The sequence below is a fragment of the Canis lupus genome, chromosome 20 (assembly GCF_048164855.1).
Source record: "Canis lupus baileyi chromosome 20, mCanLup2.hap1, whole genome shotgun sequence".
In the NCBI taxonomy this organism is placed as follows: Eukaryota; Metazoa; Chordata; class Mammalia; order Carnivora; family Canidae; genus Canis; species Canis lupus.
The window spans coordinates 48,637,067-48,662,245 of record NC_132857.1 but is presented as its reverse complement, the minus strand read 5'-3'; the positions used below and the strand labels follow the sequence as shown (position 1 = coordinate 48,662,245).

Below are 25,179 nucleotides of genomic sequence, written 5' to 3'. Positions count from 1 at the left end.
ACAAAAACTAACCTTACACATAAAGGAGCTAGAGAAAAAACAGCAAATAGATCCTACACCCAAGAGAAGAAGAGAGTTAATAAAGATTCGAGCAGAACTCAACAAAATCGAGACCAGAAGAACTATGGAACAGATCAACAAAACCAGGAGTTGGTTCGTTAAAGAATTAATAAGTTAGATAAACCATTAGCCAGCCTTATTAAAAAGAAGAGAGATAAGACTGAAATTAATAAAATCATGAATGGGAAAGGAGAGATCACTACCAACACCAAGGAAATGCAAACGATTTTAAAAACATATTATGAACAGCTATACGCCAATAAATTAGGCAATCTAGAAGAAATGGACACATTCCTGGAAAGCCACAAACTACCAAAACTGGAACAGGAAGAAACAGAAAACCTGAACAGGCCAATAACCAGGGAGGAAATTGAAGCAGTCATCAAAAACCTCCCAAGACACAGAAGTCCAGGGCCAGATGGCTTCCCAGGGGAATTCTATCAAACGTTTAAAGAAGAAACCATACCTATTCTCCTGAAGCTGTTTGGAAAGGTAGAAAGAGATGGAGTACTTCCAAATTCGTTCTATGAGGCCAGCATCACCTTAATTCCAAAACCAGACAAAGACCCCACCAAAAAGGAGAATTACAGACCAATATCCCTGATGAACATGGATGCAAAGATTCTCAACAAGATACTAGCCAATAGGTTCCAACAATACATTAAGAAAATTATTCACCATGACCAAGTAGGATTTATCCCCGGGAGACAAGGCTGGTTCAACACCTGTAAAACAATCAATGTGATTCATCATATCAGCAAGAGAAAAACCAAGAACCATATGATCCTCTCATTGGATGCAGAGAAAGCATTTGACAAAATACAGCATCCATTCCTGATCAAAACTCTTCAGAGTGTAGGGATAGAGGGAACATTCCTCGACATCTTAAAAGCCATCTATGAAAAGCCCACAGCAAATATCATTCTCAATGGGGAAGCACTGGGAGCCTTTCCCCTAAGATCAGGAACAAGACAGGGATGTCCACTCTCACCACTGCTGTTCAACATAGTACTGGAAGTCCTAGCCTCAGCAATCAGACAACAAAAAGACATTAAAGGCATTCAAATTGGCAAAAAAGAAGTCAAACTCTCCCTCTTTGCCGATGACATGATACTCTACCTAGAAAACCCAAAAGTCTCCACCCCAAGATTGCTAGAACTCATACAGCAATTTGGTAGCGTGGCAGGATACAGAATCAATGCCCAGAAATCAGTGGCATTTCTATACACTAAAATGAGACTGAAGAAAGAGAAATTAAGGAGTCGATCCCATTTACAATTGCACCCCAAAGCATAAGATACCTAGGAATAAACCTAACCAAAGAGGTAAAGGATCTATACCCTAAAAACTATAGAACACTTCTGAAAGAAATTGAGGAAGACACAAAGAGATGGAAAAATGTTCCATGCTCATGGATTGGCAGAATTAATATTGTGAAAATGTCCATGTTACCCAGGGCAATATACACGTTTAATGCAATCCCTATCAAAATACCATGGACTTTCTTCAGAGAGTTAGAACAAATTATTTTAAGATTTGTGTGGAACCAGAAAAGACCCCGAATAGCCAGGGGAATTTTAAAAAAGAAAACCATATCTGGGGGCATCACAATGCCAGATTTCAGGTTGTACTACAAAGCTGTGGTCATCAAGACAGTGTGGTACTTGCACAAAAACAGACACATAGATCAATGGAACAGAATAGAGAACCCAGAAGTGGACCCTGAACTTTATGGTCGACTAATATTTGATAAAGGAGGAAAGAATATACATTGGAAGAAAGACAGTCTCTTCAATAAATGGTGCTGGGAAAATTGGACATCCACATGCAGAAGAATGAAACTAGACCACTCTCTTGCACCAGACACAAAGATAAACTCAAAATGGATGAAAAATCTAAATGTGAGACAAGATTCCATCAAAATCCTAGAGGAGAACACAGGCAACACCCTTTTTGAACTCGGCCACAGTAACTTCTTGCAAGATACATCCACGAAGGCAAAAGAAACAAAAGCAAAAATGAACTGTTGAAGCTTTTGCACAGCAAAGGATAAGTCAACAAAACTCAAAGACAACCTACAGAATGGGAGAAGATATTTGCAAATGACATATCAGATAAAGGGCTAGTTTCCAAGATCTAGAAAGAACTTATCAAACTCAACACCAAAGAAACAAACAATCCAATCATGAAATGGCCAAAAGACATGAAGAGAAATCTCACAGAGGAAGACCTAGACATGGCCAACATGCACATGAGAAAATGCTCCGCATCCCTTGCCATCAGGAAAATACAAATCAAAACCACAATGAGATACCACCTCACACCAGTGAGAATGGGGCAAATTAACATGGCAGGAAACAGCAAATGTTAGAGAGGATGCGGAGAAAAGGGGACCCTCTTACACTGTTGGTGGGAATGTGAACTGGTGCAGCCACTCTGGAAAACTGTGTGGAGGTTCCTCAAAGAGTTCAAAATATACCTGCCCTACGACCCAGCAATTGCACTGTTGGGGTTTTACCCCAAAGATACAGATGCAATGAAACACCGGGACCCCTGCACCCCAATGTTTATAGCAGCAATGGCCACGATAGCCAAACTGTGGAAGGAGCCTCGGTGTCCATCGAAAGATGAATGGATAAAGAAGATGTGGTTTATGTATACAATGGAATATTACTCAGCCATTAGAAATGACAAATACCCACCATTTGCTTCAACGTGGATGGAACTGGAGGGTATTATGCTGAGTGAAGTAAGTCAATTGGAGAAGGACAAACATTATATGTTCTCATTTATTTGGAGAATTTAAATAATAGTGAAAGGGATAATAAGGGAAGGGAGAAGAAATATGTGGGAAATATCAGAAAGGGAGACAGAACATAAAGACTCCTAACTCTGGGAAACGAACTAGGGGTGGTGGAAGGGGAGGAGGGCGGGGGTGGGAGTGAATGGGTGACGGGCACTGGGGGTTATTCTGTATGTTGGTAAATTGAACACCAATAAAAAATAAATTCAGGGGATCCCTGGGTGGTGCAGCGGTTTGGCACCTGCCTTTGGCCCGGGGTGTGATCCTGGAGACCCGGGATCGAATCCCAAGTCAGGCTCCCTGCATGGAGCCTGCTTCTCCCTCTGCCTGTGTCTCTGCCTCTCTGTCTCTCTCTGTGTGACTATCATGCATAAATAAATAAAATCTTAAAAAAAATAAAAAAATAAATTAAAAAAAAAACAAATATAATAGTGAAAAACCTCAAAATACTGGAAGAATTACTAAAATGTGAGACAGAGACATGAAGTGAGAAAATGCACTTGGAAAACTGTCAGCTAGAAACTTTCTTGACATAAGGTTGCCTATAAACTTCAGTTTATAAAAAAATGAAACATATTCAAAGTACAATAAAGCAAAGTACAATAAATAAGGTATCCCTATAAATTGAAAACCTTCTGGAAAGTATTTATTAATCTGAATGCCATTTAAAACATTTGTGATTCATGGGAAGAGGTCAAAATGTCAACACTCACAAAGTTTGGAAGAAGTTGATTCCAATGCTCATGGATGACTTTAAGGGCTTCAATGTACCAATGGAGGAAGGAACTGCAGATGTGGTGGAAACAGCAAGAGAACTAAAATTAGAGTGGAGCCTAAAGATGTGACTGAATTGCTGCATTATTATTATAAAACTTGAATGGATGAAGGGTTACACAGGAAGTGGTTTCTTGAGATGGAACCTCCTCCTGGGGAAGATGCTGCAAAGATTGGTGAAATGTCAACAGCATATCTAGAATATTACATAAACTTAGGTGATATGGGAGCAGCGGGGCTTGAGAGGATTGACTCCAATTTTCCAAGAAGTTCTGCTGGGCACAAAATGCTATCAACTAGCATTGCATGCCACAGAGAGGTTGTTGGTAAAAGGAAGAGTCCATTGATGTGGCAAGCTTCATCCCTGCATCATTTAAAAAATGGCCACCTCAGTGTTCAGCAACTGCCACCTTTATCAGTCACTAACCATCGTCATTGAAGCAAGTCCCTTTGCCAGAAAAAGCAATGACTCACTGAAAGCTCAGGTGTTAGGTAGCATTATTTGGCGAAAAAGTATATTTTAATTAAGGTGTATGTACATTGTTTTTTTTTAAACATAATGCTATTGCACACTAAATAGACTACAGTATAGTGTAAAAATAACAATTATATGCACTGGAAAACCAATATATATATGTTGGTTTATTACATGTATATATTGGTTAATTATTTTGTATATATTATATATAAATAATATATATCTTGCAATACTTGCTTTGCTGTGGTGGTCTGGAAATGAACTCACAATATATCCAAGGTATGCCTGTAGTTCATATTGAATGTAGCATTTGATTTATTTCTAAGCATCATTATATAAAGTTTAAAAGTATTGAAAGATTATTATAGCCAGATTTTCAAAAAATACATAATTTTCTAGGGTTTCTTTTTTTAAAGATGTTATTTATTTATTCATGAGAGACACACACAGAGAGAGAGAGAAGCACAGACACAGGCAGAGGGAGAAGCAGGCTCCATGTAGGGAGCCTGATGTGGGACTTGATCCCAGGTCTCCAGGATCAGGCCCTGGGCTGAAGGCGGCGCTAAACCGCTGAGCCACTCGGGCTGCCCTTTCTTAGGGTTTCTGATGGATTTAAACGGCAAACATTACTTGAAGACTAATATTATTGATATTTTGGCTTAAAGATCAAGTGGTATTAGCATTTGAGAACCAAAATTTTAAAAATTGATGTTGTCTAACCCCAAATTAAACCTAGGATGAGCATTGAGCTATTAGGTAGTGTATATGCCTTATATGTGCCTATTTATTTATTTATCTATTAAATTATTTCAACAAATATATATTTTCAGAATTTATTGTTAGCAATCAATTTATGTGCTTATAATTACATTTTGAATGGAATATTTCACGTTTTGAATGCTAGGAACTGAATGTTTGTGTATCCCCAAATTCATATGTTGAAGTCCTAGTCCCCAGTGTGGCAGTATCTAGGTGTAAGGTCTTCGAGAGGTAATTAAATTCAGATGAAGTTATAAGAGATTCTCTTGATGGGATTGATACCTTTATAGCAAAGGCGGTGACCACAGATCTCTTTCTCTTCCATGTGGGAACACAGAAAGTAAATGGTATCTAAACCTGAAAGAGAGCTTACTCTAGATACAGAATCAGTTGGCACTTGGATTTTGGACTCCCACAATCAAGAACTGTGGGAAATAAATATGTGTTATTTAAGATATCCAGTCTATGATATTTTGTCGTAGCCACTCAAACTAAGACATTCTCTTTTTTTCATTCTAAAAATGGAAGTACATTTACTTCTTAGTGTATCCCTCTGGAGTGTCATAGTTCAAATCCCCAGAAAAACAGACAAACAGAAACAAACAAATACTCTTTCTCCATGTTTATGGGTCTCAGGTGAACTTTAGATGTCTGAGGTGGAGGACTGTAAATTTGTCATTGCAGAGATTGACTAAATCTGGATTTCTCCTGTGTTATTCTTTAATTCAGAAATCCTCTCACACTTTCAGGATGCTTCAGCGTAAATCCTAGAAATAATCTCCACCCATTTCAAATAAATTAAACTGATCACTTGTGATTGTTTTTGACTCCTGGGCTTAACTTTTAAATTTTTTAATTAAATAAATAAAGACAGTCCAAAGGTATTTATTATTTTTTATTATGTACATGTCTCCAAAGAACTCATGCCATTTCATTACCGTCATGTAATTAATCCTAACAGTAGAGTAAATTTAATCTAAAATGTTTGCTAATAGTAAGGAAGCATCTTACAAATATTTGGTCTTTGAGTTTCTCACTTGAACTTTTTTTTTTTTTTTTTATCAGACCCAATGCAACCAATAGCATCATTCCAACTGAAAGTCTATTTACAGAATCAGTCCACTAGAAATACATCAGTACATGTCTTCTCTAATTGCACATTGGAAATAATGACTCAGGAAGACACATCATTTTTTACTTATTTTGTTCCAGATTGAGTAGATTAAGGAATAGGACAAATATGAATAAAAACAATAATAATATTGTAAAATGATAATATTTATAAGATGATATATAATTGCATTATGTATAAAATAAATACATAGTAGCAATCATCATTTAATCAAAAGCTTGTGTTTTATGGATGTGAATCAAAAGGTAGTCTAAAATAATCTAATATGCAAACAGAGCAAGTCAAAGTAACCAGTAGTTTCAGAAACAAACCATGGCCAACGTGGCAATAAATTCTTTTTTTTTTTTTTTTTTTAAGATTCTACCTATCTATCTATGAAAAACACAGAGAGAGAGGCAGAGGCAGAGGGAGATTCAGGCTTCCCATGGGGAGCCCGATATGGGACTTGATCTCAGGACTCCAGGATCACAACCTGAGCCAAAGGCAAAGACTGAACCACTGAGCCACCCAAGCACCTGCCAATAAATTCTTGATAATAGAGTTGTGAAGTTCTGAGAGTCATAAAATGATTTTGGGAGGAATAGACAACCAAGAAGGATGGTAAAGAATTGGAAGCAGTGAGGCTGTATAAGTCAAGAGGTGGCAGTTTTAATGCAAAAGTGGATGTGATGGCATTTCATCACCAGTACAACATTTTGTCAGGACATTGTTCTGATCTTTGCTTTATTATCCCTTCTTATTCATTTAGGCTCTCCAGTTGTCATTATTCTTCCAACTGTTATATGGCACTATCATCCCTCAACTATTGTTACTCACCGTGGGTACTAATTCCAATAAATTACTATCCATCCTATTTTACTTTCATAATAGTACTCATCCACATTAAATGATGTAAAACCTTCTTATATACATCTTTCCCGGGTAAAGAATAATGACTTGCCAAATTTGAGCTCACAGGTAAAATCAAGGAAAATATTGTAGCTGATTAAAGAATAATGGGGCTGGGACTTAAGATGACTCCCACACTGATTTATTTAGAGGTGAGAGCATAGATTTTAGCCAGGAGGTTCTTGAGCAAAGACTAGCATGAAGAACAGCAGTACTGATTTGGAAATATTACCAGACACTTACCATGGACTAAGCACAATTCTAGGTTTGGGGAGTATAGCAGTGAATATAAGATATATAGAGTCTGCTGGCATGGGGCTTACATTCTAGTGTGAGGAGATAGTGAACTTCTAAGTAACTAGTTCATTTCTATAAGCGATGAATGCTACAAAAAAGTGAATTATTAAGGCAATGTTATTGACTGATGGTGATGAGTCTTTGTCTGTGGAGGGGGAGTGAGATGGTATTTTTAATATCCACTGGTCAGGAGAAGCCTTTTTGAAAAACTGACATTTGAGAAGATACCGGGTGAAGCAAGAACACAAGCCATGCACATTCAGATACTCTTTTCTTAAAGATCGAGTACAAATGTCCTAAGGTAGAAGCTTTCTTTGCAGGTTCAAGAAAAAGTAAGGAGGCCAGTGTGACTGGAATAGAGTGACCAAGGAAGATATGAGGTGGAAGTTTAAAGGCATAAGCTATGTTAGAGACTTTGGATTTTATACCAAATGTGGTGAGAAGTCATTGGAGATTAAAGGAGAGGAGTGATATTTTGGAAAGCAAAAATATAGGCTTAAGATTTAGAGTAAAACCTGTTAATAAAACTAGGTAAGAAACAACAAATCTAAAGACTGCAAACGGGGGTTGGAATCATCTCCTGCATTGGTGTTCATGGTAAACTGTTGCAAAGAGAAACATCCTATAATGTTTTGACTTAAAATTGAGCTAAAATTCAGCAAACTTATTTATAAAAATATCAGTGATATCATTTTAAACCATTAGCATAAGAGAGTAAATTCCAAGAGTCTTATCAATTTGTTAAGACTTTTTTTTTTCCTTCACCGACAATCAACTGTAGCATAGAACTCAGACTAAAGAAACCTTTTTCTCCGTTGGTGTCCTGACATAATCTGGATTTTACAATGATCCCTTAATTTAAAGGTCAGTGAAGAAGCTATTGCAGCCATCCAAAGTAGAGAAAAATAGTGTCTGAACTAAGGAGAGTAATACTAGAGATGGAAAGATATGTGTAGGGTATGTGTAGTTTCAAGTGAAGCTCTTAAGATTTGTGCTAGATTTAGTCTGGGATGAAGTGAGAAGTGATAAAACTAAAACAAAGGATGAACCACTTGAGTTAGGAGTCAAATAAGAATGCAAAGTTTTGTCTAGTGGGAAAAACACTTGAGCAAATTGGTTTTGTTTCTTGTTTGTGTGTTTGTTTTGTTTTCTTTCATTTTGTTTTTGCTTTAGACAGAGAATAATACTTGCATCTTTTCTAAGTGCATCCACCATAGGTAATAACATTGTTTTGTAGTGTAGATTAGAAGATAGAATTGAGAAATAGTGGAACAGTGAAAGCTCAGTCATCTCGTGTTCCTTCTCCCAACAGAAAACATAAGAACACACTCAAGACTTACACAACTACCTAATACTGACCCACCATCCCATTCCAGAAGCACCTTCTTTGTCTTTTCTCGTAAAGACATACAAAGATTGTATGTAGAAATTTGTGACTAATTATATAAAGAACTGGCCTTGATGATCATTTTGATTGAATTTCATATGTTTAAGAATAGAATCGGAGCTTAGCAAGAGCCAGTCTTTCATTAGGTAAAGGAAAAGGAAAGAGCTCTGTAATGTGCCAGAGTCTATTCTTGATTCAGGATGTGCCTGCCCACAGGACACCTAAACTGAACTTGTATAATACCATTTTAATTATTATACCAAGAAGACGGAGGCTTTGTTTACTCAATTCGGTTTATTTAATATCATGTAGGGATAGAGTGAGTACATGCTTCTTGATAAAGATTATGATGACATATAAAAATAAATGCAATTATATCTTACCATTCAGTGAGCATTTCCAAATGTTCTGGCAAAGAAATATGATATAAAACTTAAATGTTAATTTCCCACTTAAACCAAGAAACACATAAATCAAGGAAAACAGCTTCTTTACAACCTTACAATTTTTAAAATTTTATTTTTACCTGCTCTTCTCTGTATTTACATTAGAAACATTTTCTTTGGTTGAAGGCAACATCACAGCTTGAGACACAATATTTGAGTGGAAATAAAAATGCTAAGTTAAAATATTCGTAGTACAAAATGAATAGACGTGGATAGAAGAAATCTGTGTTTGGAATGTTTCTGATTTTCTGTGATGTCTTCAAATTTTCTCTCATTCTTGGCTGCTTCATCTAAGCTAGATTATAACTTATATGTATTCCTTTAAACGTGATTATTTATTTAATTTTGACAAAGGAACTACGTGCAGTATGTACTGTGTAGGCTCACCTTTGCTCTGGTACTCTTTGAAGCCACCATTCCTCTCCTGGAATTTGCAGAATCTTCCTAACTGGTCACCTGCTTTCAGAATTATCCCTTTTATCCACACAACAGCTAGATGATCTTTTTATAAAGCTAAACAGATGTCTAACTTTTCTGCTTGAAACTGTCCCCAGGGATTTTCCATTAAACACTGCAGATTGAATAAAAGTGTTTATATTGTATTTGTTCTTTTTTGGAAGTCCCCTGTAAACGCTGTAAAGAAAGGTCTTTAATTTTCTAATTTTCTTAAATTTCTAATTTTCTTAAACCAAAAATAAAGAAAGATAGGAAAAAAGCATTTGAGATAATTTTAGACAATAAACAGCAAATGATTAAATGATAAATGGGTTATTTTTAATGTTTCTCTGCTTTGCTGAGTGGAGATGGGGTGCCAAGATGAAGAACCCCAGAGAGGCTCAAAAAATTACACTGTTCACCTCTAAAGGTAAGGATATAGGATAAGACTAGTAATAAGTGGATTAGCTTAGAACCTGTTTTAAGAATATCTTGGCTACTAGGTTCCCTACCCCAATCTCCACAGCCAGACAACCTCTTAATCCCCTATATTGGCAGAAAATGGGATGTTTGATTTCTGAAGCAGTTACATGATAAATGCCTGAAATTATTAAAAAAAAATAAAAAAAGCCCCAGGACCATGGCTATGGAACAAGCTTGTGCAGATTGGAACAAGGGGATGGCAGGCAACAGGAAGGATTTCAAAAGCAAAGAAAAAAAATATATTAATAGATGAGTGTGTTGTTTTGTTTTTCATTTAGGGAGGTATTTTAGAGTTCTTTTGTAGAATTATGCCATAATAAACTATACCAAAGGGGAAAAAAAACAAAAAATGAAACTAAAAATAAAAATCGTTCAGGGAAGGAAATATCGCATTAAATTTTTCTTTGCTGTTCAACTAAAATTTATGTAGCAATTATATAAATATTGAATATTAATATCACTAAAAATTAAGATTGTGGGAGGATGAGAGGAAAGCATGAACATGTATCTATGTGCATATGTGGAGGGTTGTAAAGAATTAAAACCTAATCTTGCATAACAGAAAGTCAATAGATTACATATAAACTTTAAAAATGTTAAAATCATAGTAGAGACATGATATGTAGAATTATGGAAATAAATACAATAGAAATAGCTAAAACAATTAGAAGATTAGAGGTAAAGTAGGCACTGCTATGTTTTACTGTCAGCCTTGATGAGTTGTTTTTTAATTAATGTACATGATAAAAATAAAAATTACATTTAAAATAAAGTGACCCCTGGCATTTTCCAATTTAATATTTATGAAATCTACCCACCTACTATAGTATATGCCCACCTGCCAGTCTGTTACCTCATCTCTTCTCATCCATTTATACTTAGCTATGATATAGCTCCTCACGTCACTACTCATTTTGAGAATATGTCAAGTTCAGTCGTGCTAGGTAGGCTATGTCCCCAAATCTCCACATGGTCAACCATCTTATTTTGAATTAGTTAAAATACCATCCTTCTATGGATACCCTCTCTGACCAGTCACTACTTAAGTCATTAATATTATCTGACACTAGCCTCCTTGGGAAGGGGCCATATAGGAAAATCCATACTTTGATCATGCCCAAATATAGTTGTTTCAGCACAGAACCGTACTTTGCAAAAATAAATAAAAAATTTTCAAGAGAAACAAGAAAAGTTATCTTTATGAGCATTTATAGAGTATCCTCCATGTTTTAGCATTAATCTGTACTACAGATTTAAAGGAATGAAAATAGTTATCTGTAGAGACATTGCAATTCAGATATGCTTTTATAAATTATATTCAAGTGATGGGAAGCCAATGAAATCTATCTTTAGAAACTGCAGGGATTTAACAAGTGCATTAGTTACCTATTGCTGCATTAACAAGTTACCCCCAAATTTAGTGGCTTAAAAAGAGCACCTAGGGACACCTGTGGCTCAGTGGGTGAGTGTCTGCCTACAGCTCAGGTTGTGATCCTGGGGTCCGGGGATGGAATCCCACATCGGGCTCCCCGCAGGGAGCCTGCTTCTCCCTCTGCCTGTGTCTCTGCCTCTCTCTCTGTGTCTCTCCTGAATAAATAAATAAAATCTTAACAACAACAAAAAAAAGAGCACCTATTATCTTGTCCTTTTTGTGTGTCAGAAATTCGGGAGTCACTGAGGTAGGTGACTGGCGTAAGATTTCTCTTAGGCCATAGTCAAGATGTTAGCAAGGACTGCTAATAGGCAGGCATCCGGTGATTTCACTGGCCTGGAAGATTTACTTCCAGTCTCCTTCTTTTTTTTTTTTTTTTTTTTTTTTTTAATTTTTTTTTCCAGTCTCCTTCTTGTGACTGTTGGCAGTAGGCCTCTGTCCCTTGCAAAATGGGCCTCTGCACAGGGTTGCTTGAGTATCCTCATAGTATGCCATCTGGTTTCCACCAGTGTTATCCAAAAACAAAGAGTAAAAGGGAAGCTATGATGCCTTTTAGGGCTTATCCTTGGAAACCACACATTGTCATTTTTACCACATTCTATTCAGTGCAAAAAGTCACAAGGAACAGCCTGAACTCAAAGGGAAGAGAATCAATCTTTACCTTCTGAAAGGAACAGTATCAAAACATTTGTGGCGTATTTTAAAATTATCAAACCCATTAAGTGTCTATTTTATCATTAGTTATTTATGGTTTTATCTATACCATGCCTTTCCCTAGTAATAAATATTACAAGAAGTCACAAAGACATAAACTAAAGGGCAGCGTTTTAGTCCTTCTGCCTCTGGAAGGCAACTAATATTCGTGGAATACTTATTGCATGTCATTGTACTGGATTCCTAATATTCGTTTTCTGATTTAACCCCCTTGCTACCTTATAAATTGGATATTATGTTCTTTGAATACAAGAACAATGGCTTTTATAAATATTAGTGACTTTCTCAAGAATATAATTTAAGTAGAGGGCTAGACTTAAGTAAATTATATATACTGTTTGCTTTGCTTTGGTGGAATCACAAACACAATTTAATTCAGTTTGCCTCTAAACAAGTTTTATATGATACACATATGCTTTATTAATTTAAAAATCAGTTTGCCATATTTAAAAATTGGGAGACTTCAAATGAAATTCAAAAATCCATATTTTGGGCTTGTTATTTTTGTTTATTTTTTTATTGTCCCTGTTTTTTTTTAATTGAAGAAAAATTGATATATGATATGTATTAGTTTCCAGATCTACTACATAGTACATATGTACATGCATTACCAAATGGTCACCACAGTAAGTCAGCTTGCCACCTGTCCCCATTCAAAGTTGTTACAATATTATTGACTGTATACCCCATGCTGTCCATAACATTGCATCCCTATATCTTACTTATTCTATGACTGGAATACTGTACCTCTTAATCCCCTTCACCTATTTCATTCAACCTCCCACTTCCCTAACCTTCTGGAAAACCATCACTTCATTCTCTGTATCTATGAGTCTGTTTCTGTTTTGTTTTGTTTGTTCATTTTGGTTTTTAGATTCTACATTTAAGTGAAGTCGTATGATATTATTCTTTCTTGGATTTATTTATTCCAGGTCCATTCTCATTATCACAAATGGCAAGACATTTTTGTTTTTTTAACGGTGGAGTAATATTACATTGCATGTATTCACCATGTCTTCTTTACCCATTCATCTACTGATGGACATTTAGTTTGTTTCCATGTCACGTCTATTGTAAATAATGCTGCAATGAACATAGGGGTGCATATGTCTATTCAAATCACTGTTTTCATTTTCTTTGCATAAATACTTAGAAGTAGAATTGTTACATCACAAAAGTAGTTCTATTTTTTTAAATTTTTTTGAGAAACCCCAATACTATTTTTCTATACAGAGCACCAATTTACATTCCATTAACAGTGTACGAGAGTTCCCTTTTCTCCACATCCTTTCTGACCCTTGTTATTTTTTGTCTTTTTGATAATAGCCATTCAGACAGGTATGAGGTGATATCTCATTGTGGTTTTGGTTTGCATTTTCCTGATGATTAGTGATGTTGAGCATCTTTTTATGTGTCTTTATATCTTTGGGAAAATGTCTATTCAGATCCTCTGCCCATTTTTTGATCAGATTGATTGCTTATTTGATATTGTTTTATGAGTTCTTTATATATTTTTGGATGCTAACCCTTTATTTGATATATCATTTGCAAATATCTTCTCCCATTAATGCATCACCTTTTCTTTTGGTTGATGGTTTCCTTTGCAGTGCAAAAACTTTTTACTTTAATATGGTCCTGTTTGTCTATTTTTGTTTTTATTGCCCTAACCCAAGGATAGAGTTAGATATAGTAGATTGATAGATGATAGATAGATAGATAGATAGATAGATAGATAGATAGATAGATGATACAGATAGATATAGATACAGATATAGATATAGATATATAGATATATTTATCACTAAGACCAATGTAAAAAAGCTTATTACTGGGGCACCTGGGTGCCTCAGTTGGTTAAGCATCTTCCTTTACCTCAGGTCATGATCCCGGGGTCCTGGGATGGGGCCCTTCTTTGGGCTCCTGCTCAGTAGGGAGCCTGCTTCTCCCCCTCCCTCTCCCTCTCCCTGCCTCTCTGTCTACTTGTACACTCTCTGTCTCTGTCAAATAAATAAATAAAATCTTTTAAAAAAGAGAGAGGGCTTATTACCTATGTTTTTTCCTAGGAGTTTTATGGTTTCAGGTTTTATTTTTGTCTTTAATCCATTTTGAGTTTGTTTTTACATATGACATTAGAAATTAATTCACTATCCTTTTGCATGTGGCTGTCTAGTTCTCCCAACACCGTTTATTGAAGACTCTTTTTTCCATTGTATATTCTTGCCTCCTTTGTTGTAGACCAATTGACCATATAAGCGTGGGTTTATTTCTGGGCTATTCTGTTCCATTGACCTATTGGGTCTGTTTTTGTGCCAGTACCATAATGTTTTGATTACTATGACTTTGTAGTATAGTTTGAAATTCAGGAGCATGATACCTCTGGCTTTGTTCTTCATTCCCAAGATTGCTTTGGCTATTTGATGTTTTTTGTGGTTTCAAACAAATTGTAGGATTATTTTTCTAGTTTTGTGAAAAAATACGTTGGTAATTTGATAGAGATTGTACTGAATCTGTAGAATACATGGGTAGTACAGATATTTAAATAATATTCTTCCAATTTATGAGCATAACTTATTATTTCATTATTTGTGTTATCAATTATTTCATCAATGTTTTATAGTTTTTAGAGTATAAGTCTTTCACTTCGTTGATTCAGTTTATTCCTACATATTTTATTCCTTATAATGTTATTGTAAATGGGATAAATTCCTAGATATCTTTTTCTGATAATTCATTATTAATATATAGATATGCAACAGATAGATGCTTATTGATTTTGTATTATGCAACTTAAGGGAATTCACTTATTAGCTTTAATAGTTTTGGGATAGAGGCTTTAGGTTTTTTTTTTTTAATTTATAATATTGTGTCATCTAACAATAATGACAATTTTACTTTTTCTTTAAAATGTTTTACTACACCTTAACAATTTGAATGATTTTTTTTATTTCTTTTTTTTAATTACAAGAAATTCACTTTTTAAAGTTTTAATTCCAGTGTAGTTAACATATAGTGTTATATTAGTTTCCAGTATACAATATATGATTCAATAATTCTACATATTACTCAGCACTCCTGATGGTAAGTGTACTCCTAATCTTCTTCTCCTATTTCACTCATCGCCCCACCCACCTCACATCTGAAAATCATCAGTTTGTTCTTTACCGTTAAGAGTCTCTTCTTTGGTTTGTCTCTTTATTCTTTGTTTTTGTTTGTTTGTTTTATTTTGTCTCCTAAATTCCACACATGAGTGAAATCATATGGCATTTGTCTTTCTCTGACTGGCTTATTTCATTTAACATTACAATCATTAGATCCATCCATGTAGTTGCAAATGGAAAGAGCTCATTATTTTTTTTATTGCTGAGTAGTATTCCACTGTATGTTTGTTCAAACACACACACTGCATCTTCTTTATGCATTCATCTATTGATGGACACTTAGTCTGCTTTCATAATTTGGCTACTATAAATAATTCTGCAGTAAACAGAAGGGTGCATATATCTTTTTGAATTGGTGTTTTCCTATTCTTTGTGTAAATAACCAGTAGTAGAGTTACTGGATTGTATAGTAATTTAATTTAATTTTATTTTTTTGAGTAACATCCATACTGCTTTCCACAGTGGCTGTACCACTTTACATTCCCATCAACAGGACACAACATTTTTTGTTTCTTGTATACCCCACATCATTACCACACTTGTTTCTTGTGTTCTTGATTTTATTCATTCTGATACATTTTCCTGATGATTAGTGATATTGAGCATCTTTTCATGTGGCTGTTGGCCATATATATATACTTTCTTTGGAGAAATGTCTATTCCTGTCTTATGCCCATTTTTAATTGGATTATGTCTGGATTTTTTTGGCACTGAGTTACATAAGTTCTTTATATATTTTGAATACTAATTCCCTAACAGTTATTTCATTTGTAAATAATTTCTCCCTCCCAGTAGAATGACTTTTAGTTTTATTGTTTACTTGACTGTGCATAGCTTTTTATTTTGATGTAGTCCCAAAAGTTGATTTTTCCTTTTGTTTCTTTTGCTACAGGAGACGTATCTAGAAAAATGTTGCCATGGCCAATATCAAAGATATTGCTGCCTGTGCTCTATACCAGGATTTTTATGCTTTCAGATCTCATATTTAGTTCCTTAATATTTTGAATTTATTTTTATGTATGATGTAAGAAAGTGGTCCAGTTTCATTCTTTTACATGCAGCTGTCCAGTTTTCCTAATAACACTTGTTGAAGAGACTTTTTTCTCCATTGCCTTTTCTTGCCTCCTTATTTGAAAATGAATTGAATATTTAATCATAGGTTTATTTCTGGGCTCTCTATTCTGTCCCATTGATCTATGTGTCTATTTTTGTGCCCATACCATATTATTTTGATTACTACAGATTTATAGACTATCTTAGCATCTGGAATTGTGATACCTCCAGTTTTGTTCTTCATTTTCAAGATTGCTTTGGGTGTTTGGGGTCTTTTATGGTTCCGTACAAATTTTAGGATTGCTGTTCTGCTTCGGTGAAAAATGCTGTTGGTATTTTGATAGGGAATGCATTAAATTTGTAAATTGCTTTGAGTAGTATAGACATTTTAACAATATTTGTTCTTTCAATCCATGAGTATGGGAAATCTTCCTATTTCTTTGTTGTTGTTGTTGTTGTTGTTGTTGTTTTTCAATTTCTTTCATCAATGTTTTATAGTTTTCAGAGTACAGGTCTTTCAATTCTTTGGTTAAATTTTTTAGGTATTTTCTTATTTTTGGTGCAATTGTAAATGAGATTATTTCTCTTTCGACTGCTTCATAATTAGTGTATAGAAATGCAACAGACTTCTATATATTGATTTTGTATACCACAACCTTACTGAATTCATTTATCAGTTGCAGTATATTTTGGTGGAGTCTTCAGGGTAATATACGTGTGTGTGTGTGTCTCTGTGTGTGTGTGTGTGTATATATATACCTGTGTGTGTGTATATATATATACCTGTGTGTGTGTGTGTGTGTATATATATATATATATATATATATAGTAATACATATGTAATATATAAAGAGTAATATACATATATATGTATAGTATCTTCTCATCTGCAAATACTGAATATGTGTATGTGTATATACACATTTTTGTTGTCTGATTGCTGTGGTCCAACATAAGTTGAAAAAAAAGGGTGAAAATGAATATCCTTGTTTTGTTCCTGATCTTAGGAGAAAAAACTCTCAATTTTTCTTCATTAATTATGATATTAGTTGTAGGTTTTTCTTGTAAGGTCTTTATTATGTTGAAGTATATTCTCTTTAAACCTACTTTGTTGAAGGTTTATCATGAATGGATGTTGCAATTTGTCAAGTGCTTTTTCTACATCTATTGACATGATCATCTGGTTTTTATCCTTTCTCTTGTCAATGTGGTGTGTCACTTTGATTTGCAAATACCAAATTACCCTCATATCCCAGGAATAAAATCCACTTGATTGCATGGAATGATTTTTTTATGTATGGTTGAATTGGGTTTGCCAATATTTTGTTAAGGATATTTGCATGTGATCCTCAGAGATATTGGCCTGTAGTTCACTTTTTTAGTGGTACCTTTATCTGGATTAGGTATCAGGAAATGCTGGCCTCAAAGAATGCAACTTTGGAAGTGTCCTTCCTCTTCTATTTTTTGGAATAGTTTGAAAGGGATAGGTAGACTCTTTTTTTTTTATTTTTTATTTTTTATTTTTTAAGTTTGATAGAATATACCTGTAAAGCCTTCTGATCCTGAACTTCTGTTTCCTGGGAGTTTTTTGATTACTGATTTAAATTCATTGCTGATAATTGGTCTCTCAAATTTTCTGTTTCTTACTGATTCAGTTTTGGGATGTTATCTATTTCTATGAATTTATTTGTTAGGTTATCCAATTTGTTGGCATATATTTTTTCATAATATTATCCTATAATACTTCATATTTATATGATGTCAGTTATTATTTCTCTTTCATTTCTGATTGAGTTTTATTCTTTTTGATGAGTCATATGGCTAAAGTTTTATCAATTTTATAGATCTTTTCAAAGAACCAGCAGCTTTTATTGATCTGTCCTATCAGTTTTGTTTGTTTTGTTTCAGGTTTTTTTTTTTTTTTTTTTTGAGGGGGTTCCTTTTTGGTTTCTATTGTATTTATTTCTGCTCTAACCTTTATTACTTCCCTCCTTCTACTGGTTTTGGGTTTTGTTTGTCCTTTTTCTAGTTCCCTTAGATGTTAAAAAGGCTTTTTTTTTTTTTTGAAATTTTTCTATTTCTTGAAGTGGACCTATATCTCTGTGAATTTCCCTGCTAGATCTGCTTTTGCTGTGTGCCATAGATTTTGGACAATTGTGTTTCCATTTTTATTTGTCTCGGGTATTTTTTTTTTAATTTCTTCATTGGCATGTTGATTGTTTATTAATATGATGTTAAGTCTCCACATGTTTGTATTTGCTTCTTTTTCTTCTTATAGTTGATTTCTAATTTTATATTGTTATGGTCAACAAAGATACTTGATATGATTTCAGTCTTTTTAAATTTATTGAAACTTGTTTTGTAGCCCGCTATGTGGTCTTTTCTGTAGAATATTCCATAAACACTTGAGAAGAATGTGTACTCTGCTGTGTTTAGTTAGAATATTCTGTTGAGTCTATCTGGTATAATGTGCTGTTCAAGGACATTGTTTTCTTATTAAGTTTTGTCTGTAAATCCAGTGATGCAAGTGGAGTATTACTTATTTCTATCAATTTCTCCGTTTGTATCTGTTAATATTTATTTTATATATTAGTTGTTCCTGTATTGGGTGCATAAATATTTACAAGTGTTATATCTTCTTGTTGGATTTACTCTGTATCATTATGAAATGTCCTTCTTTGTTGTTGCAAACTTCTTTTTTTTAAATCTATTTGGCTTGATATGAGCATTCTACCCCCCTTACCCCAGATTTCTTCCTTTCCATTTGCATGGAATGGCTTTTTCCCTCTCTTCAGTCTGTGTGTGTCTTTAGATTTGAAGTGAGTGTCTTGTAGGCAACACTTCTAGACTGTATTTTGGGCTCCTTTGAAATAATGAGGCATTTCTATGTCACAACAAAAAGCTGGAATTGAGCCTACCTTTTAAGTAGTTGTATACTCCAGGTTATCTCCTAGCTTTGCCATAGTTCCTTCCAACAATTTTGATTATTTATATTATCTTTCTCATTCTTGTGGACATTGGCATTTTCCATCTCTGGGTAGTTGAAGATTATATTGCTAATAAATTGAATAGAAGTCAAAAAGTAAATTTTATTAATGCTAACTATCAAAAAGTTAAAAACCTGATTCATACAAATATATAGTGAATATGTGGTAAGGAGTCACTTAGCTCACTAATGAGAGAATCAGAAGGATCATAAATCTGTTTCAAAGGAGTATAGAAGAACTTGAAGTGTTTACAAAAAATGAAATAAAAACATGCTAATTTAAGATTCTAAAATTAGATATAAGACTAGTTAATGTCATATCGTACAATAAAACTGGGGTTATCTTTACAACCTGATGGAAATCCTTTGCATCTCTATTGGACATAATATTTTTGCAGTTTATCAATGTACAAATTAATATCTAAATTCATAGATACTGGGATCTGATAAGTATTAAACTGTAAGTTAAACAGCAATATATTACTCAGGAAAATTAATTTAAGGTGCCTGTTAGACAATGGTTCAGTATAACATTGAAAGGACATGTAGATATTCCTTTATATTTTTTTTCTTAAGATTTTGACTTTTGTTCTTAATAATTTTGTGGCATAGACAACTCTGTTAAACAATACTTAAATAAGTATGTTATTTTGCCAGAGTGCCATAAAATACCACAGAATAGGTGGCTTAAGCAATGGAAATCCATTTTCTCACAATTCTGAAGATAGGAGGTTCCAGATCAAGGTTTCAACTGGTTTGGATTCTGCTGAGGCCTCTCTTAGGCTTGCAAATAGCCTTTCCTCTGTGTGTGGGGATTCTCACTATCTCTCATTGTATATCATATTCTCTTTTTATAAGGATATAGATCAGGTTAGATAGGGAACATCTTAACGGCCTTGATTTAATCATCTCTTTAAGACTTTATCTCCAAATGCAGTCACATTCTAAGGCAATGTGTAAGTTAGGACTTCAACACATGAATTTTGGGGAAAAACAATTCAGTCCACAATATTACATATTAGTATACATATTAGTATACATTATTATTATTACATATTAGTATACATACTAATATACATTACATTTTAGTGAATTAAAAATGTTTAAGCTCCATATTCACCAACTCTGGTAATTAACTACTTGCCTTGGGTCAGGATGAAAAATCTGTCGTAGGGATCCCTGGGTGGTGCAGCGGTTTGGCGCCTGCCTTTGGCCTAGGGCGCGATCCTGGAGACCTAGGATCGATTCCCACGTCGGGCTCCCGGTGCATGGAGCCTGCTTCTCTCTGCCTGTGTCTCTGCCTCTCTTTCTCTCTCTGTGACTATCATAAATAAATAAATAAAAAATTTATAAAAAAAAAAAGAAAGAAAAATCTGTTGTAAATTGTTTTTTCTCTAATTGTAGAGTGTAAGTATTTGTCTTTTTTTTTTTTTTAACTTTTTCCTTGAACTTTTCATTTTATTTTCACTGGGTACAACTTTAAGTTGTTAGACCTAGCAAATATTGTATTTTAAAAACATAGTTAATAGCTACTTATGTGATGTTCAAATTTCAAAATACTTTCAGTGTTTTTTACTATTGTTTAAAATGTTACCAATATTGATATTTTGTAGGTATGAGCGGATAAGTTACCTTTACTTATATCAATTAGAAAATTCTGAGTTACCATAATAAAATCCATTTCCAAACAAAATAATAATAAAAATTAAAGGAAAAATCCCATTGACTGGTTGAAAAATGAATAAAAAATAACTGGGAAACAAAATAACAGGAATATATTTAAATTTTTGTTCTGGTACTAGTAAAGTGATGAGGATCTAACTAAAAATTTAGGATTTTTTTTCATAATGTCATAAAATGATTATAATTATCTTTAACAATTTCCTAAGATCTTGGTTATATTTCAGTAAAATTAAAATGAAATACTGAGTACATTGTCTAGAAGATTCACCTATTTCCTGAAATGTGTCAATAATTTATTGACAAATTTATTTACTTAACTGTCTATGTATCTATTGGCTTATTTACTTGAACTTTTTTGTTTAATTTCCTCAATTCTCCAATCTTAATAAAAGATTACATTAAAACTAGACAGAAACTTCAAATATAAGAAAAAGAAAGAAAGCCAATTCCCACAGTTACTAAGTTTTTGGCCAATTATGAGGTTCTTTAGTGAGAACTTGTTGCTTCAGACATGGATGGTTGTTAACAATACCTATTGTTTCAATAGCAGGGAATCTTTCTGTAATGATACAGAATTGAAAAAAGGTGTGAATGCTGTCAAAAAACTCTTGTCTTAAACTACAATTGCATAGACTACACAAACTGCATGCTTAGCATGAGGGATGGGTCACAGAATGGGCTCTGGCACATACTTTCTCTGAACCCAAGGTATTTAAAATGACATTTGATACAATGGGTTCTGTGCTCTAGTTGATATAATAATGTAAAAAGAATAAAAAATAAAGCATGCATTTGCAGGTTTCTGTAGACAGAGATATAGTTCAGCTTTTTTCAAAATACTGGTTGCTGAATGGGGTTGAAAAAGGCTGCATGTAGTTTTTGGAACATTTAAATGGTTATCTTTCCATAAAGACTGCATTTCAGGAACGAAACTGTAATCGATAGCTTGATAATGTGTGCCCAATGAATTACAATATCCACTTTCTGCTTGTCCTTGTAAGGCATGATAGAAATTCCCACAAAGTTGCTACTTTTTATATCTTGCTTTGACAATATACCATTATAGTGATAATAATGACACATGCATCTATGTTAGTCTTTCTGTTGAAAGGATATCATTCACTGAAGCAGCATGTTACTACGGAAGTATCTTGAAGCAAAGCGTAGGAAGAATGTTTAGGTTCAGACTGTAGGAGGAAACCACTTAGTGAATGAATCATAGATCCATAGTAAGTTTGAACAAGGAGGTATCAAAGTATAATTTCTAATAGATAAAAACATGATTGTCATAAAATTCAAGAATAAATATGAACAAGAAATTTATTTATGGAATTATTGAGAGAACCAGCGCAGTATTGCTGATCACAGAGCATAAGTAGAATTGGATATTTACAGACATTTTAAAGAAAAAGAGTGTATAAATAAAATGTGTAAATAAGTATGAAAATGGTTAATGTCTCACAGGGCAGTACATCCATAACTTTCGGGGTTATCTTTTCTACCAGATAAATATCTACAAATTAGCATGAAATTTCAATATTGAGGTCTGATCAAAAAGAAGATATTCAAGTCAAACACAGATACAGTCTCCCAGGGCTGCTCTATCCATTTTAGCCACTACCTACTTCTTTTAAATTTAATTCTGAGGTCATTAAAATGAAATACAATACAAATTTAGTCACACTAGCAACATTTTAAGTGTTCGCTAGACACATTTGACTAATGGCTACTTTATTGGACAACGTGGATGTAGAATATTTCCTTCATCACAGAAAGTATTATTGAATAACACGCTTCTAGAGAATTAATCTTTGAGCAGGCCTGTCTTATAAGGCCTATGTATGCCATTGAAAAACATATCGCCACTCCTTTTATTTTGAATATTCTTTGTAAACAAAAACATCTTACAGATCTCTTTTTCCACCTTTTCCACTCCTCCTGTTTGTTTTTAATGAAAGAGGATCTGAAAATATAGGCTTACCTTTAGATTCACAAAAAGTTGATTCCTCTTACTGCTCAAGAATTTAGCTATATCATTGAACCACTGAAATGAATGAACTATTTCGTATAAATGGGGGAACTAAGACAAAATTTTATTGTAAATACTTATATTTTAAGATTTAGAAATTCTTCGTCCATTTGTCTAGATCATCTTCAGTGCTTAGATAACAAGAAGGAAGGTATCAAAAGGTAGTCATTACCTTATAGCATAATTAAATCACTTATTTTAGCATAGCAAGAAATTATATTGACAGATTTATTTTATCATAAAACTACCTTTACTTTTGATATGTCTTCTGTGATGGTTTGGGCAGACTTCTGTACTCTTTGGCTTAGGATACTAAATTTGCACCTGCAATGTAATGATTTTGTGTATGTGTGTTTTTCAGATGTGCAACAAATGGCGATTGACTGGCTTACCAGAAATCTCTATTTTGTGGACCATGTCAGTGACCGGATCTTTGTTTGTAATTACAACGGGTCTGTATGTGTCACCCTGATTGACCTGGAGCTTCACAATCCTAAGGCAATAGCAGTAGATCCAATAGCAGGGTAAGAAGTTCTTTTTTATAGTGTTTGATCTGAAATAGTTTTCACTTAAAAATATAATAGTTCAAAACAATACAACAGTCTGACAGGAGTTTTGAAATTTAAGACTGACTATAGGCTCAAGGGATTTTTAAATGTCGATTTCAGCAACTGCATTGCAAGGAGGAAAAAAGGCCTATAATTTGCCATACAAAAGCTGGGGAGTACCAGTTCCTCAACACATTAATATTGCTGGCTTAACCTGAGATGCAAACAACCTGTCATCCTCTTACGAATTGCTTTGGGGTCACCAGACAGGAGCCTCAGGATACTTTTAGGTTAAAGAGAGAAGACTTTAAGTTCCCTCAGCAGTAGACCTTGTAGTTAGCAAGCTTCAAAAATACTACTTGAAAGATGTGCTATTAATAAACTTACATCCAGCACATTTGGGATTTATAAAAGGGGCATAATACAAGTTCATGCACATGACTAAAACATTGAGGTCATCTTTATTAGTTGAAACCAGCTTTTTTTTTTTTTTTTCTCCAACTACTGATATGTAAATACTAAGTAATTATGGAGTTACTGAATTCATCAGGATTGGATTTCACTTTTGTTTTTTTCCTGTCTTTCTAATTTTGCAAGCCTCTTTGTTGGTTAAAAAGATGTCTTATCTGACCTTCTTTTAGTTAATAGGCTCATTAATCTTTTTAAATATTTCACAGTTTGTCAAAATATAAATGTTTAAATTCCCATCGAGTTTGTTTATATGATTAGAAAATCAATATGGGAATTATGCTTCCAATTTTACAAATGCTATGGCATTATTGAGGGGGAGGGGCAAAAATATATGTAGAGTCTTATAAATTCAGTCTTTTCACCAGTTAGTACTGGGCAAGGATACTCTCAAATTACTGACATAGTGTACAATTTTAATCAGAGGAGCTGCTGTTCTTTCAGATGTAAGTTGTAGCAAAGATTTGGAAACTGAAATTTTATCCTTGTTACCATTTTAATCGTCCCCAAGCAGTTCAGGCTGAAATGTCTGATGGAACATATCCTGAACTGCCATAAGCCTCCATTCAATAAATGGGAAAATATTTACTGAAGAAACAGCTGTCATCCATATGTGGACTTTTGTCACTCTTTACTTAAAGTCTGATTGAATATTAAGATGCATCATCACAATGGTTTTGATTTTGACAAGAACAGCTTGCACGTAAGAACTTTGCTAGGAAGGCTGTGTAATATAATTCTTGAATGTAGCTCTATTTGTATTTGCAGCAGATGGTTACTTGACTCAATCTGACTGCAGCGATGCTTCAAAAGACATTAGTAAAAGAAGTTGTATTTAAACTGATTTGTTTGGGTTGTTGGATAAGGGTAGTAAGAAAGAATTGGAAATTTACAAATGTGCTAACAGCATTCTTTTGGAATTCTGTTTAGAAATATATTTGCTTGTGTGTTTTTCCCTGGATGTGCTAACTGAATTTCAAAGTAACCTTTATACAGTCTTACCTGTCAAAAATGTTAAGAGGTGAAGCTATTGTGTTTCTCTCCTCATTCTATCATCTTATCCCTCCCCATTCTTAAAAACAGAGATCCAGAGACCCTTTCTAAATAAAACTGTCAATCTGAAATGTATGTGAACACCATCTCCTTTTCTGAATAGCAACGCATTT

The 25,179-nt window shown here is 34.0% G+C and overlaps 1 protein-coding gene across 1 annotated transcript in view; it reads left to right on the top strand.

Annotated features, from left to right (window-relative positions):
- LRP1B (LDL receptor related protein 1B) overlaps positions 1–25,179 on the top strand; it is a 1,825,680-nt gene that overhangs the window by 887,640 nt on the left and 912,861 nt on the right. The window contains exon 7 of the mRNA XM_072789062.1: positions 23,359–23,521. Coding sequence (XP_072645163.1) covers positions 23,359–23,521 — 163 coding nt within the window. The remainder of the gene's footprint in view (positions 1–23,358; positions 23,522–25,179) is intronic.